This window comes from Panicum virgatum, chromosome 1K, assembly GCF_016808335.1.
Source record: "Panicum virgatum strain AP13 chromosome 1K, P.virgatum_v5, whole genome shotgun sequence".
NCBI lineage: Eukaryota > Viridiplantae > Streptophyta > Magnoliopsida > Poales > Poaceae > Panicum > Panicum virgatum.
In genome coordinates this window covers 6,716,839-6,732,347 of record NC_053136.1, presented here as the reverse complement: position 1 = coordinate 6,732,347, position 15,509 = coordinate 6,716,839, and the positions used below count along the sequence as shown (strand labels likewise).

The window sequence follows — 15,509 nt, the reverse complement described above, 5'->3', positions numbered from 1 at the left end:
GCTGAGCACTTTACAAACTAGACATGAACACACTCCATGTTTTCATTTGCTCAATCAAGTTCATTCCCTACTGAAACACACTACTGTCTACATCAGTTCATTGCAACAGATTTTACCACAAATGCCAATACAACTACTGCAATACAACCAATGAAAATGTTCATTTTCCACATCAGTCTCTCCATCTTGTTCTCCAGTTGCTTCATCCCCTCATCTTCAGCAGGTGCTTCATCCTCTTCTCCTCCATGTTCATAAATCTGCTGACAGCATATCCTGACAATCTTCTTCTCCACCAGCTCATCCAAATACTCCCTCTGAAACCTATAGAAGCCACACAGCTTCGGATTCTGCAAAAAAACGATGAACATTGAAACCCTAGGTTTGATTGAAAATGGAGAAAAACTCACAACTTACCCCATTTCTCGGGCATTTGAAGAAGATGTGCCCCTTGTTCTGACTTTCCAGCTTGACCACGCGAAGCTCAATCACCCGGGCAAGATCGCAATCGGGGCACACGATCAAATGTAGCCCAGTCTCTTTACTGACCGGATGCTGCTCGCACACGGAGCTCCCTCCTCTCCCCTGCCTCCTCGTTGCCCTACTCGCGCTGGAGCTGGAGGAGTCGGCCCTCTGCGCCATAGCCCTGGCCGCCGTTGCAATGGGGGAGGCGGGACGGGAGAGGCGGCGGCGGCGGCGCAGTGGGGAAGCAAGGCGGCAGCGGCGGGATAGCGAGAGGGGGGTGAGGAGAGTGGGAGCGGCCAACGGGCTAGACCGGGGGTCACGGGCACATGAACAAATGTGCGGGGGCACAAAGTACATTTCGCCTCGCCTTGCTGATCGGGCGCCAACGTGGCCTGCCGTCGTGTCCTGCCACGTAGGCAAAAGTGGTAAAAACATAAGATTTACAGCTACAGTAGTGCTAAATTTGTAGGAGCACGTTTAAGAGTGCTGAACCAGCGACTTCGAAAAAAAGTAAAAAAAACCCGTTCTCTCTCCGTGTGCATTGGAAACTTTTCGAAAATACCCCTGGCGATTTCATCTTCGCCGTCGCCGATCTCCTCCGGCCATGGCCACCGCCGGGAAGCCCGCCGCCTCTCTGCCCGCTGCAGCCGCGCCCTCCACATCCTCCCACGCGCTCGTTTCTGTCCACTTCTCCTCGGGGAACCCCCGCATCGAGGAGACCCGCGGCGTCGTCCTCCTCCACCCCGACCCGCCCGCCGCCGCCTCCTCGCCTCATCTCCCGGTAAGCCACGCCCTCTGGGGTTTCCGTACTGGTATCACCGTGGATAGTGTTGTGACCTAATCTCCATATCTGGCTCGCGCGCGTGTTTGTAGGTGGGGAGGAAGCCGCGGGTATGCGTGCTCGCGCTGCCCAATCACATGACCTACGCCGACTTCTGCCGCTTCTGCGGCGCCTTCGTCCCCCATACACTCGAGATGCGCATTGTCAGGTGCCTCGCCTAGCCTCGCCTGATCGCTACTGCTATGCTTTGCTTACCCTTCATATGGTTGCGTGCTTCCTTAAAGACCAATCGGTCGAGTTGATGCAATCTGGCCATCTGAGAAGTCTCAATAGGTGGTTCGAGTTCATTTGCAGCCTTAGTTCCCTCAGTGCTGTTGAGTTCTATTTATAATACTTGAACCTCCAAATTGGCTGACTTATAATCCCATCAGAAAGAATTGGCCGACTTCATGTGCTGGTGTGATTTCCATGTATGTGGGTTGGAGTGTTAATTGATGGTTATGTTGCAGGACTGATGATGCAGAGGACCAGTATAGTGTTCTTATAAATTTCGACTCTCAGAACTCCACAGACAACTTTTATAAGCACTTCAATGGGAATCAGTTCTCTTCGCTGGAGGTCTTAGTTGTTTTGACTCTGCTGAACCTAGCATTGTGTTTATTTCTCCTGATGCCGTGATTAAATTTTACAATGGTAATTGATTGGAGGTTGATATGGTGCAGGGGGATGTTTGCCATGTCCGTTTTGTGGAAGATGTGCACTACACTCAATTGATTGAGCATGCACATAGCTCAGTTACAAGTTTGACTGAGCAACCTACATGTCCAGTATGTCTTGGTATGTCTGGATGTCTTAAACAACTCTATAAATTTTTCAAAAGAAAATTAGAGTAGAGTGCTCTGTTCCATTTGATTATGATCGAAACTTTGAATTGAAAGCTCATAACCTCTCTTTGAATTTCTCTTGTATTGCCTTGAAATGACTAGAAATGTTCAGTACCTAGACATTTAATTATGATTCCTGCTTGTGCTTGTACAATGATATATTCACTAGTTGATGGCAAAGAGAACATTTGTAATCATGCCGAGTTAGATGTAGACTGGTTAAGTGAAACCTGATTTGGACACATGCATTTGCTATCTCTGCATTCCATAAAGGAAACTTGGGCCATTTTAAGTTTTTGCATGATGATGTGGCTGTTGAATTTCAGACCCTCGTTCCAGTTGATCAATAACAATTTGTTGTGTTTAATAGCCTCTCTGTGTCTTTGTCCTATTTCTAATTGATAACAGAAGGTTTAGCCATGTTTAGAATTATGTAAATTTAGGGTTTCCACACATATCGTCTTTTAAACAGGCTTACTACTATAATGTAGCAGGCTGGGATCTTTTCCCGGGTGTTTCCATATTTTGTTGCTTTGGCAGTCGCAGTACAGGCAACTTATAGCTGTCACATGTAATATATCCATTATTCTTTTTGTGTTCACTTCGCAATATAGAAGCTCAGTGCCATGCATTTTATCAGCTCACTAGTATATTCGACCTAAACAGGGTAGTCTTTGAAGTTTATGTTGGTCACAGCATCTATTTGTTTTTTATCTTTAAATAGAACGACTTGACCAAGATCCTGGAGGCGTTCTCACAACAATCTGCAATCATTCTTTCCACTGCTCGTGCATATCAAAATGGACAGACTCATCATGCCCGGTAAGAGAGTAAGATGGTTTATTTAGTTAATATGTTTTTCTGCATTACTTTACTAACTTTAGTATTTAAATTCAAAATGGAAATATGAAACCCAACTATGCTATCAGTGCCTTTGGGAATATCTTTTCTCCCCAAGTTAGAAGTATCTCAAATTTGCATTTGCTAGCTAATGAATTGGATTTGAACTCTATTGCTAATCTGTTTTCCCTGGCTTTAAAATAAAAAGCATATTATGCCATTCTTTTGCGCACACTGGCAGCATGAGAAGGTTGTGGTCACATTAAAAGTATCTTTCAGGTCTGTAGATATTGTCAGCAGCAACCAGAGAAATCCATGTGTTCTATTTGCGGAACTTCGGAGAATCTTTGGATATGTGTAATCTGTGGCCATGTTGGCTGTGGAAGGTAAAATATTTCATCTTCTTCCTGGAAATTATGAATTTTACTAAATAACTTATGTAACCTGATTGCTGGGGATGTTCACAGGTACAAAGGCGGCCATGCTATCGAACACTGGAAGGAAACTCAACATTGCTATTCACTTGAATTAGAGACACAGAAAGTTTGGGACTATGCCGGGGACAACTATGTCCATCGGCTTATTCAGTCAAAAACAGATGGAAAGCTAGTTGAGTACAATTGCCATGGTGGTCACACAGCAGAGAACACATGTTCACTATGCAGCGGTGATGCCGCAATGAGTGAAGCTCTACTGAACAGTAAATTTGAAGCTGTAATGTGTTAAGTACATAATTTCTTTTGTTGATTGTTATACAATACCAGCTTGATAAACTTTTATGCGCCTTGCATTGCAAAAATTGACTTTCCCTTCTTTTATATTGTTAGCATTGACTTCCCCTTTTTTAGATTGTTGAAGAGTACAATGATCTTGTCACGTCTCAGCTTGAAAAGCAAAGAAATGTAAGTTAATACCTGTATATGCTTTTCTTAATGATGCTTATTATTCTGCTAGATGGTGTTTTTATACTTGGTAGACTGCTGTATACAAAGCCATGTGATTTCTGATTTGGTTTTTGTGCTAATGTAGTACTATGAGTCACTTCTATTAGAAGACAAAGAGGAAACTGATAAAGAAATTGCTGCTGCTGTTGAGAAAGCTGTGAGCATAAAAGTCCAAAAGTTGGAAGCAAAGATTGACAAATGCACAGAAGAGAAAAGGTTTCTTGATGAAGTAAGCATTTGAGTACTAGGCTACATGCTAAAGCTAAATCAGAATACTTCTTCAAAAAAGCTAAATCAGAATGTTAGCGCTTAAAAATTGGTGTTGTCCGGAGATTTTCATTTGTTTCATAATTACTTGTATTGTGTCCTATTCCTCAGGTTAATGGCAATCTTGTCAAGAATCAGGAGAAGTGGATTGAGACAATACGAAACTCACAAGCAAGGTAGTTTGTTTGTTGTGCTTCAAATAAACACAACCAATCTGTTATCATTGCTTCTTGTTTGATGCAGCCCTGACATTATTCGAGTTATAGAATATGGATCGGCAGAATAAATGTACTGTGTTTTATTGCTTTCCTAATAATTGGTCCTCATATTTCTGGTCAGAAATGCCATGGGCAGCTCAATTTGGTGTTCTCATGAGTCATACGTTCTCATGAGTCATAAGTGGTCATTTGTTGGATTGAATTCTGTTTTTTTAACACTGTTGCAGTTGTTGAACACAATGGTCATATACGAATTTAGAAATTAGAACATACATTTTTTTTGTTTTCATCTAAAATGGCGTAATTTTATTTCAGGGAGCAAGCTGCCCTCAGATCGAAAGATGAAAAGATTGAAAAACTGCAAGAAGAGGTTAGTATGTTTCAATTATGATCTCAGAATGTGTGATATTCATGTTTTGTTTTCTGTAATTTCAACCAATGATCTGCTATGCAGAATGTGTGATATAGTTTCTAGTTTGCTGCTAACTGATTTGCTGCTCTACTGTGACAGATAAGAGACTTGATAGCTCACTTCGAGTGCCAAAATGCCATTGCACAAGCTCCTGACTCGATCTCAAGCGATATACAAGGGGGGACAATTCTTCCTGTAGCATCCTTGGCTTCCTCAAGCAACAGCAGCAGAAGCAGCCCTGTTCGTGGCACGATGAATGGGAAGCTGAAGTGAGATCTGCACGATGCACTTATGTGGATGATGTTTGACTGTTAGCGACCTAGATCATAGTTCGTTACGGTAAATAGTAGCATACATCTGTCACCTTCCTGATCTCTCTGTTGTGTTGTCGATAATTGATGCTAGTGTGGTGTGTGTTTTTTTTTCGACTTCTCAATTTCATATAACCAGAAATTCCACAGTTTTGAGTACTTTGTGAAGCATTGAGTACTATACTAACGCCCCAGGAATTGGCGCGCGCTCATGCGTCGCTGCCCCACGGGGCAGGGGGGACTGTTCATCATTTAAAAAATAATAAAAAAGTACTGTTCATGTGGGCCGAATAATAAAAAGGTACTATTCATGTGGCCCCACCAGGTACTGTTCGTGATAAAAAAATATAATTCGAAATAATACTAACGCCCCAGGAATTGGCGCGCGCTCATGCGTCGCGGCCCCACGTGGGCCCGGGGGTACTGTTCATCATTTAAAAAATAATAAAAAGTACTGTTCATGTGGGGCCGAATAATAAAAAGGTACTATTCATGTGGCCCCACCAGGTACTGTTCGTGATAAAAAATATAATTCGAAATTAAAAATAAAAAAATTAAAAAGTGGCCCCATGTGTTTAAATGTTTAGTTTTTTATGAAAAAAAATTATATACTACATTTACCTCTATAATATATTGGATTTCATTTTCACTTTGTGAACTCGCAAAATATAATTGAATCATACATTCATTTCTAACTCTATCATTTTTTCTACCAAAATTAATAATTAGTGTAAGCTAATCCATCAATTATATCTACTAACATACACAAAATAAATTCTTCTATATACTATTTATACAGGGATGGGCCCTGTGTGTTATTTAGGTGTTACCCACATAATATTCAATTGGAATCCACCCACAAAATATATTTAATTATTTATTTACATGAAAACAATAACCATATTTCATACACTACGTCTACACGTGCTAGCCCCTACTACTTATTGGATTTTAATTCCACTTCATAAACTCGCAAAATATAATTATATGACAATCTATCAACTATACCTATCACACTTCATTCAATACATCAACACATTGCCAAAATATATCAGCACGATATTGCTTTAACTGTAATATACGATAATATATTTTTATTATTATTTTACATCAAATCTTTTGTTACAGGCGCGCAAAGCGCGCCAACCTGCCTAGTTAATATAAGGCCTGCAGATTTTGATTGACGCTAGGCCCGCAGATTTTGTTTAACATGTATTGTACTCTTGTGCGGACTGTGTATAAGTTTCTTGGCTGACACCGTGTGGTGGCGTAAAGCCACGGTTTAGTGCATTCCATGGGGGGAACCATCGATTGCTACCTTATCTTTTTGCTCGTGAAGAACTCTTTGTAAGTTTTTTTACCCCTGTTTCGAGTTGTTTTGTGGCCTTGATTTTCTGGTCTTCGAAGTTTGCATTTGACCTGTCCCTCCTTTTTCCTTCTTTAAAGACGCACACCACGAACGTAGGTCGAGCTTGATAGCGGTTGCACGGCACAGCTTCGACATGTGTCCAGCTGGCAGCTGCAGCGAAAATGGAGTTTGTAAATAATCAATTCACGGCCGTCAATAAGTGATTCTTTTGTTTGTTCACAAATTTACCCAGCTGAAATTTGCCAAATTTTAAGCAAGTTTTGCCTGCTGGTCACAGACCATAGATTTGCCAGACATTTAAAGCACATAACAATAGGGCTGACACTAGCCGAGACTCGAACTGACGATACAATGGGCGCCGAATTCTTAAGGCTGACCAATTTTTCCAAAACAAAAAAGAAAATCATTTAAGCAGAAACGAGCTGAGCCAGCGGTCCCGCCCACCAGGTCGCCATCCGAAAACGAGCTCCGCTGGCAGTGCACGGGAATCCCCAAACTACCCCTGCATCCACCCCGCCCCACCTGCAACGCCACCTGCGAAGCACGCCCCCGGCGCCGGCGCCGCCGCATTACCTCGCCCGGCAAGTCCTTCTCCGTCGTTCCCCTCGCCTCCTACCACCCTGCTACTTAACCACCCTTCGTCGTTCTCACCTTAACCAAACACGAGCAGCTAATCAATAAAGCGAGGCTGCGAATCACCACCTGCCGTCTGACCTGCCGCGACGACCTGATCGACTTGGAGCAGCTGAACGTCCACGTACGCCGCACTTGTCGCGCCAGTGCTTGATTGGGAGAAGATGGAGGCAGCCGCCGCATCGTCGTCGTCGCCGCCGTCGTCGCTGAGCGCGCTGATGCGGCACAGGCTGCGGGCCACCGTGCGCCGCTGCTTCGGCAACGGCGAGCGGATGCGGTGGGCGCGGCGCGCGGGCGCCGGGGAGTTCCGGTACGACGCGCTCAGCTACGCGCTCAACTTCGACGGGGGCGACCTTGCCGACGTCGACGGCGGAGAGGAGGCCCGCCGGCGGGGTCGCTTCCTGTACCGGACATTCTCGTCGCAGCTCACGCCGGCGCCGCGTGACTGATGAGATCGAATACTTGTGTACAGAGTGTCTATCTATTCGCTTATCCCCGTATCATGTTGATTATAGAGTAGTACATGTGTAGCAAAGTTGAGCAGATGTTCTACATTATCGATCAAATTTATCCTGATTTCGGAAGAATGATGATCGACTTGAGGTGAACGACCGTTAAGATAGTGTTAATGAATGAAAACATGATTCATTAACACTTAAGAACTAAGAACTCAAGAAACTCACTTTAAACACAATGAAATTCTAATAGTGTTAATGAAACATGAAAAGCCCATGCATGTGTCTTTTTTTTTAGAGAGAGAGAGAGCCCATGCATGTGTCTTGAACAGGCTTGAAACGTCGGGACTCGTGAGTCATGACCGAGAGTACTTTTCAAAAAAAAAAGTCATGACCGAGAGTGACTGACCATTGGGACACACTTGGTCGGTAGATGCATGGCCTCATGAGAATCCTGCTCCTGGCTACTTGAGAGAGATGTTTCATCCAGCTTTCCAAACTCCCAAAATACATATTTGGATTTCTAAACTTGTTAATTGGTTCACGTGAGATTCAAATCACCATTACTTTTGTTAAATCACCAGCGTGTCAAGCTAACCGGGCACTGACGTCGACCTAACTTGTGGGGTCCACACGTCAGATCCGTCCTCCTTCCTTTGCCTTCCTCCTCCCGTGCGGTGCGGCGGTGAAGGCGACCTAGCGCGGCTGCGGTGGCTTGTGAGGCGGCGGCGGTGGCGCCCTGCGAAGCACGCGCGCGCACGCGGCTCCTGCTCGCCGCGTGGGGCAGGGCTGCGGTGGAGCTCGCTCCTGCCGTCCGGGGGCGGAGCAGCGGCTCCTGCTCCATGATGTAGGACCGAGAAATGCGACCAGAGGGGGGGTGAATGGGAGCCTTCGAAAAATTATCGCAATGAAAACTTTGGCTCTAGATTCAAGAGTGCATCCCAACCCCAGAGTTCTAGGCGTTGTGTAGAGCAGCTACGAGGAAGCTACACTAACACAAAACTATCCTAGAAACAAACGTGATCAAACACGGAAGCAAACACACAAAGCAGCGTAAGAAGTAAAGCACGGTATATACACCGGTTGAACCGACGTGCACAAGGGCACTGCGTCGGTCTAACCGGTGTACAGAGCCTGTAGCGATCAAAAGCAAACGCCGGTTGAACCGACGACGCAATTCAAATGGCGTCGGTTTAACCGACGATCAGACGTCAGATGATCCGACAAAATCACAGGCAGATGTCGGTGCAGTTGTCCAGAGGAGCAACAAAATGCACCAAAATACCCAATGAACACCGGTTAATCCGACGAAATTAAATCCCCATCACCGGTGCAGTTGTCCAGAGGGTTCACAACTCGAAACAGATGAACTCCGGTTGATCCGACGTTGACAGAAATCAATACGCCGGTCGAACGCCTAAAATTGCAGACCCATTAGCAACGCCGGTTAAACCGATGTCGATGGGAGCAAAAACACCGGTGCATCTAGCAAGCAGCAGAAAACCCTAGAGGCAAGAACTTCAGTTCACCGGTTGAACCGATGATCACCTAGACAGGCATCGGTTAAACCGATGATAAGACAAGATCAACACGTCGCAGAAGCTCTATTCTTGCTTGCGGCTTGATCAAGACTCAACGATACCCTGATCAAAATGAGTCTAAATCTCACCAAAATTTGCAGGTACGAACACAAAGACCTTGTGAACGTATCCACAAGAGGAATCGACGATTCACTCCATGATTTGAGAGGAATCGACGAAAACTCAAGCAAGAACGGGGTTTTCTCTAAACCAGAAACGCTCAAGAAATTCGATCCTAAGAAGCTCGTGAACTCTAGGAGATTAGCACTAGGTAAGAGGGCATGAAACCACGGCAAAAAGCTCTCAAGGCCACTGCGATCTCGGCACACAAAGACTCCACCACGAAATCAAGGCTTCATCACACAGAGCTCCAAAAGAACAAGAAACTGACCTTGATTTCAAACCCCGGAGGGCACAAGGAGGGATGGGCCTCCTTTCCCACGAAAATCTCCTTACAAGACTCAAGAATCCATCCCTAATTCTACCTTGGAGAAGGAGAGGGAGAAGAACAGGGAGAAGGAAGGAGAGGGCGCCAGGGACTTGTGCTTCTCTGTTCTGAGCGCCAGAACAGCCCAGGGAGGGGCGCCTCCCTTTTTACTAGCCAGGCCAGCTGCCCTCCCACTTTTCCTTTCCCTCCAAGCCATCCTCTAAAGACTAGACTACCCCTAAGTGCTAGACTAAACTAGAAGGCCCTTAGGGGCAAAACTGGAAAAGATACAATGAAGTCCATCTGACGGCTGTGACGACTTGGAGTAGATTGCTTCATCTCGACGCAATCCCCTTGATGTCGCCACGCGTCCTTCTGGAATCTTCCGGGAGCAGTTTTTGGAAAACTGCCGAAACCGAGTTCGGTTGCGGTTTTGGAGGGAACCGCGAACCCTTCCCGCGCGATGTTTCCGGGCACACCCGCCAAGCTCGATGACGCCACGTGTCCGACCTCCCGCCGAAACCTCTTCGACTTGGCCGACGTCGACGCATCCCGCCGTTGGTTTTTCCCGAGGTACCAACAAACTCCACGCCGTCCCGCCTTGGCGCCAGGAGTGGATCGCCACGCGGCCCAGCAGTGGCCCAAGCATCTGGGCTGTCCTTCTCCACCGCACGGTCGTCCGGTTGGGCCTCCAACGCCACCGCAAGGTCTCCCGCCTCCGCATGGTCGTCGAGCTCCCGCCACTGCAACGCCGCCGCATGGTACATCGGCACGCACCACGCTCTTGTCCAAACCGACTCGCTGCCACCACGCCATCCGTATACCTGCACACCACAGACCAAGAAATCGACGCAATCTCCACGAAGTCGCGACTACACCACTGTCAGTCCACTCCACGTGTTGGCAATTACTCATCACACTAAGGAGCAGGCCTCCACTGCCTCTCAATCTCCCCCTTGATGAGTGCATTGTCAACACCACACCCCACACGGGCACTGGTGAAAACAAAGATAACCAAAAAGAAATAGAAAACAAAGAGAGCTATCTCAAGTGATCAAAAGCGAATCAAAGCCAGAAAAGATCACTTGAACATAGCAAAGCCAAAAGAGTCAGCCCCTAAGACAAGGGCAACGGCTCGACGCACTGACTCCAAAACATGCTTGACCCCTCAAGAAAGAGGCAAGGCTCAACACAGCCAAGCATGTGCAAATCTGGTTCCTCCAGAAGGAGGCTAAGCTCCACGCAACCAGCAAAGAGCATGAAAAAGCTCAAAAAAAAAACTCCCCCTGAAATGCAGCTCCCCCTCACTATGCAACTCTCCCCCGATGGGTGCACACTCAAAGTCTGAATCTCTCCCTGAGATCAAACAAACAAACTCTCCCCCTTTGGACAAGGATCAAGAAATTTCACCCTAACCCCTAAGGTGAGACAAAAAACAACATTCTCTCCCCCTTGTTGACAAGGCACACGTCAAGGAAACTCCCCCTGCCTAGATGCTCCCCCTGGAAATATGCCATGAAGTGCATGCGTGCCTAAAAGCTTCCAGGTACAGAACAAGAGCATTTGCAAGGGTCAAATCAGCACAGCATATGAGGGTGCATATACAAAGACAATGCATGAAGAAGCTCATAAGAATATATCTATACAGATCATGAGCAAGCATTTGTCATTTGTAAAAGAAAAGCATCACCATAAAGGACCTAGCATACTAGAAGGCAAGCAAGCATGCTAGAGCTAGCAAGAACATACAGGTGAGCTACCCAAACCATATCACATCAACTGCCACTCAAGCAGCCTTGATACCAATTGAAAACTTTCAAAATTCTGTGCCAGGGGTTGAAAGCTTGCAAGCGCTTAACTTAACGAATGTGCCAAGCCTAGGTCAAGGACCATCAGAAGCTTAAGACACCACTCTCAGTCATCCACAGCCTTGTCCAAGTTCTCCAGAGGAGCAGTCTCGATACAAGAACAGTGGTGCAAGCAATCCCACCTGGATCTTTTCACTCAAAGCAACCCAAGATAAACCAATTTGTTGGACTTTTTGAAATTAGATACCAATTAAACTATTCCAACAAAAAAGAGGGCATCTTGTTGCATGTGAGAGCAAGGGACCTAGCCACTAAGCATGATCAAGATAGCATAAGCATACAAACCTACACATGCTAGTAGCAGACCCTGAAGGTGACCATGTTTTATGATTTTCAGAGAAGAAAATAGCTAAGCTCAGAGCCAATATACAACATATTCAAAGGAGCTAGCTACTCATGGTCAAAGCATATATACAACTCATAGCATAGCACAAGGCACAAGCAAATGCAGATATCATACATGAGAAGCTTAGTGCAAGTGTAATGCAGAATGGTATGTACACAAAATGCAAGAAAAACAAAAGAAGGAAAAACAAATCCTAAACTACAAAAATAACTACCCAACTCAAAATGGGTAGCACACGCCAAGCTCTCCCCGCAAGCGAGCATAGGTGGCTTGTTCTAGGGGCTTGGTCAAGATGTCGGCTACTTGATTTTCAGTGGACACATGGGTCAGCTCGACATCACCCTTCTCATAGTGATCTCTCAGAAAGTGGAACCTCACGTCTATATGCTTGGAGCGAGAGTGTAGGACGGGGTTCTTGGCTAAGCTAATGGCTGAGGTGCTGTCAATGAAAATGGGAACTCTGCCATAGGTTAGGCCATAATCACTGAGAGTGTGTCTCATCCAAAGGATCTGGGAGCAACAACTAGCAGCAGCTATGTATTCGGCTTCTGTGGTGGAAAGGGCTACACTAGTTTGCTTGCGGGCAGACCAAGACACAAGAGAAGTTCCAAGAAACTGGCAAGTGCCTGAAGTCGACTTGCGATCAATCCGACATCCACCATGATCAGCATCAGAGAAGCCAACCAACGCAAGAGAAGAGGAAGAAGAGTACCATAAGCCAAACTCAGGAGTGTATCGAAGGTACCTGAAAATCCTCTTCACAGCGTTCCTGTGAGAAGTGCGCGGAGAAGCCTGGAACCTCGCGCAGAGACAGACTGCGAACTGGATGTCGGGTCTGGTGGCCGTCAAATACAGGAGCGAGCCGATCATGCTCCTATACTCCTTCTGGTCCACAGCAACACATTCAGTGTCCTCATCCAGCGCCGTAGAAGTGCTCATGGGAGTCGGCATGGGACTGAGGTCCCCGAAGTCGAACTTCTTGAGCATGTCCTTGGTGTACTTGGCCTGGTGGACGAAGGTGCCATCCCGGGTTTGCTTGATGTGCAACCCGAGGAAGAACTGAAGCTCACCCATCATAGACATCTCAAACTCCTTGCTCATGTCATCAGAAAAACTAGAAACAAGAGAGTGAGAGGAGCCACCAAAGATAATGTCATCCACGTAAATCTGAACCAACAGAAAATCAGCACCACGCCTGAGGAGAAACAAAGTCTTATCTACCGATCCCATGACAAACCCCTGTTTAAGCAAAAATGCTCTCAATCTCGCATACCAGGCTCTAGGGGCTTGCTTCAGACCATACAAAGCCTTCTGAAGCTTGAAGACTCGGTCTGGAAACTTGGGACTCTCAAAGCCAGGAGGTTGCTTCACATAGACCTCCTCCTCTATAAACCCGTTCAAAAAGGCACTCTTAACATCCATCTGATACAGCTTGAACCCCTTCGAAGCTGCAAAGGCTAAAAAGATCCTGATGGCCTCTAAACGAGCTACAGGTGCAAAGGTCTCCTCATAATCTATCCCCTCCTGCTGGCTGTAACCCTGAGCTACTAACCTAGCCTTGTTCCTCACAACCATCCCATCCTCACCCTGTTTGTTCTTGAAAACCCATTTGGTACCTATAGGGTGGCAATCTGGTGGAGGCTCTACAAGGACCCAGACTTGGTTTCGCTCAAAGTTTTCTAGCTCCTCATGCATGGCATTGACCCAGTTAGAATCAGATAAAGCATGTCCAATATCTTTGGGCTCAAAGGAGGCAACAAACGCCGAATGAGCAAATCCAGAGATACTTGATACCTTGGACCTCGTGATTCGCTCGTTGAGGTCACCTAACATTTGTTGAGGTGGATGACGACGCTGAATGTGTCGTGGTGCTTCTCTTGACGAAGTCGCCTCGCCGCCGCCCTCAACATGGATCCCGGAGGAAGAACCTTGAGCTGGATGTGGATCGGCCGTAGTCGAAGCTGTGGGGAGCGGGCCACCATCGTCGTCTGAACTCGAATCTCCAGGGAGTGGGCCTGCAGCCGGCGCAGGGACACCACCATCACCCTCAAAGGCCTCAGGCTCATCCTCATCCTCGAAGATGTCCTGGCCAAACTCATCATCACCTGCACACTCCAAAGAAGCAGACAAAGAAGGAGTGGACTCGTCGAAGGTTACATTACAAGTTTCGACGATCCGGTTAGTCTCAAGAATAAGAACACGATAGCCTCTGGATTGAAGAGCATAGCCAAGAAAAATGCCATCAAAGCTCCTAGACTCGAACTTATCAAGATTTCCCTCCTTCAGAACAAAGCATCTGCAACCAAAAGCACGCAGGTGGGACACTCTGGGCTGTCGACCAAACCGCAACTCATACGAAGTCTTTTTCATGAATGAGCGAAGGAAGATGCGGTTGGCAACATAGCATGCGGTGTTGATCGCTTCGGCCCAAAAACGCCTAGGAGTCCTATGCTCATCGAGCATCGTCCTGGCCATTTCCACTAAGGTCCGATTTTTGCGTTCAACCGCGCCATTCTGTGGAGGAACATAAGGAGAGGAGTATTGGTGATCAAGACCAAAGTCACGACAGAAGTCATCAAAACGAGCGTTCTTAAATTCAGTTCCATTATCACTGCGGATAGCCCTCATGGCATGTGGAAGCTCGTTCTGTAACCTCAAAGCAAGATCACGAAAGTGCTGAAAAGTCTCATCCTTAGTCTCCAAGAAGAAAACCCAAGAGTACCGAGAGAAGTCGTCAACGATCACAAGAATGTACCACTTCCCACCGACAGAGCGCACGCGAGCAGGACCAACGGTGTCCATGTGAAGAAGCTCGCCAGGGTGCGATGTCATCACCTGATTTACAGGTGGGTGCGGAAGGGAAACCATCTTCCCGTGACGACACGGGTGACACACAAGGTCCTTGTCCATCTTCAGCTTGGGCAATCCTCGGATCAGACCAAGTGAGCTGAGCCTAACTAGTAGATCAAAGCTCAAGTGACCGAGTCTCCTATGCCACCTCCAGAGCTCAGAAGACTGACCAGTCACCAGACAGTGAGAGGTGCTAGAAGAAGATCCAGAAAAGTCAATGCGAAACACACGGCCAAAAGGAACAATGCCGCACACAAACTCTCCTCTGGAATCAAGAACACGCGAGCAACCTCTCTTAAAACTCACTTCAAACCCATCATCAAGAAGTTGTGAAACAGAGAGCAGATTAAAACCCAGCTTATCACAAAGAACAACTTCTCTCAAGGTGAAGTCATCTGAAATCCGAATAGCGCCAACTCCACGTACCTTTCCTCTGCTGTTATCCCCGAAGGTGATGTACTCTTTGTCCTTCATCGGGGTGAGGCTGGAGAACCATCTGTGACTTCCGGTCATGTGGCGCGAACAACCGGAGTCCATGAGCCATATGTCCTCCAGGCCTCGAGTGTCCTGCTCAGTAAGAAGAGAAAGAGCGGGCAAATGGCCCGACACTGGGGTTAGCACAGAAAGAAGCAAACCAGTGTCGTGCCATCTGCTCGAAAGCAGGGTAAGTATCCTCAAACGAAAACTGTGGCTGGCGACTACCACGCTGAGGAAAACGTGGTGCGCCTCCGCCACCAAAGCTTCAGCCACGCTGACCATCACCGAAAGCACGGTGTGGAACGGGGCCGGCGAAACCACCAACAGGAGCACGGTAACCACCACCGCCTCCCCCTCCTCCACCTACACGACGTGGTCTGGCATC

General features: G+C 46.7%; 1 protein-coding gene across 2 annotated transcripts; it reads left to right on the top strand.

The window, feature by feature from the left end:
• The first annotated feature begins 966 nt into the window (after positions 1–966).
• On the top strand, positions 967–5,284 carry LOC120674846 (BRAP2 RING ZnF UBP domain-containing protein 2-like). Of its 2 annotated transcripts, XM_039955981.1 has the most exons (12): positions 967–1,243; positions 1,336–1,451; positions 1,753–1,861; positions 1,966–2,080; positions 2,852–2,949; positions 3,247–3,353; positions 3,435–3,681; positions 3,816–3,869; positions 3,997–4,140; positions 4,290–4,354; positions 4,712–4,766; positions 4,908–5,284. In XM_039955981.1, the coding sequence occupies exons 1-12, from the start codon at positions 1,067–1,069 to the stop codon at positions 5,079–5,081; spliced, it is 1,461 nt and encodes a 486-aa protein (XP_039811915.1). In that variant the 5' UTR covers positions 967–1,066; the 3' UTR covers positions 5,082–5,284. The 2 variants fall into 2 exon arrangements, with proteins under 2 accessions (XP_039811915.1, XP_039811970.1); XM_039956036.1 differs by lacking the exons at positions 967–1,243; positions 1,336–1,451 and adding an exon at positions 1,530–1,576 and having other exon boundaries at positions 4,908–5,278.
• The last annotated feature ends 10,225 nt before the right edge of the window (positions 5,285–15,509 follow it).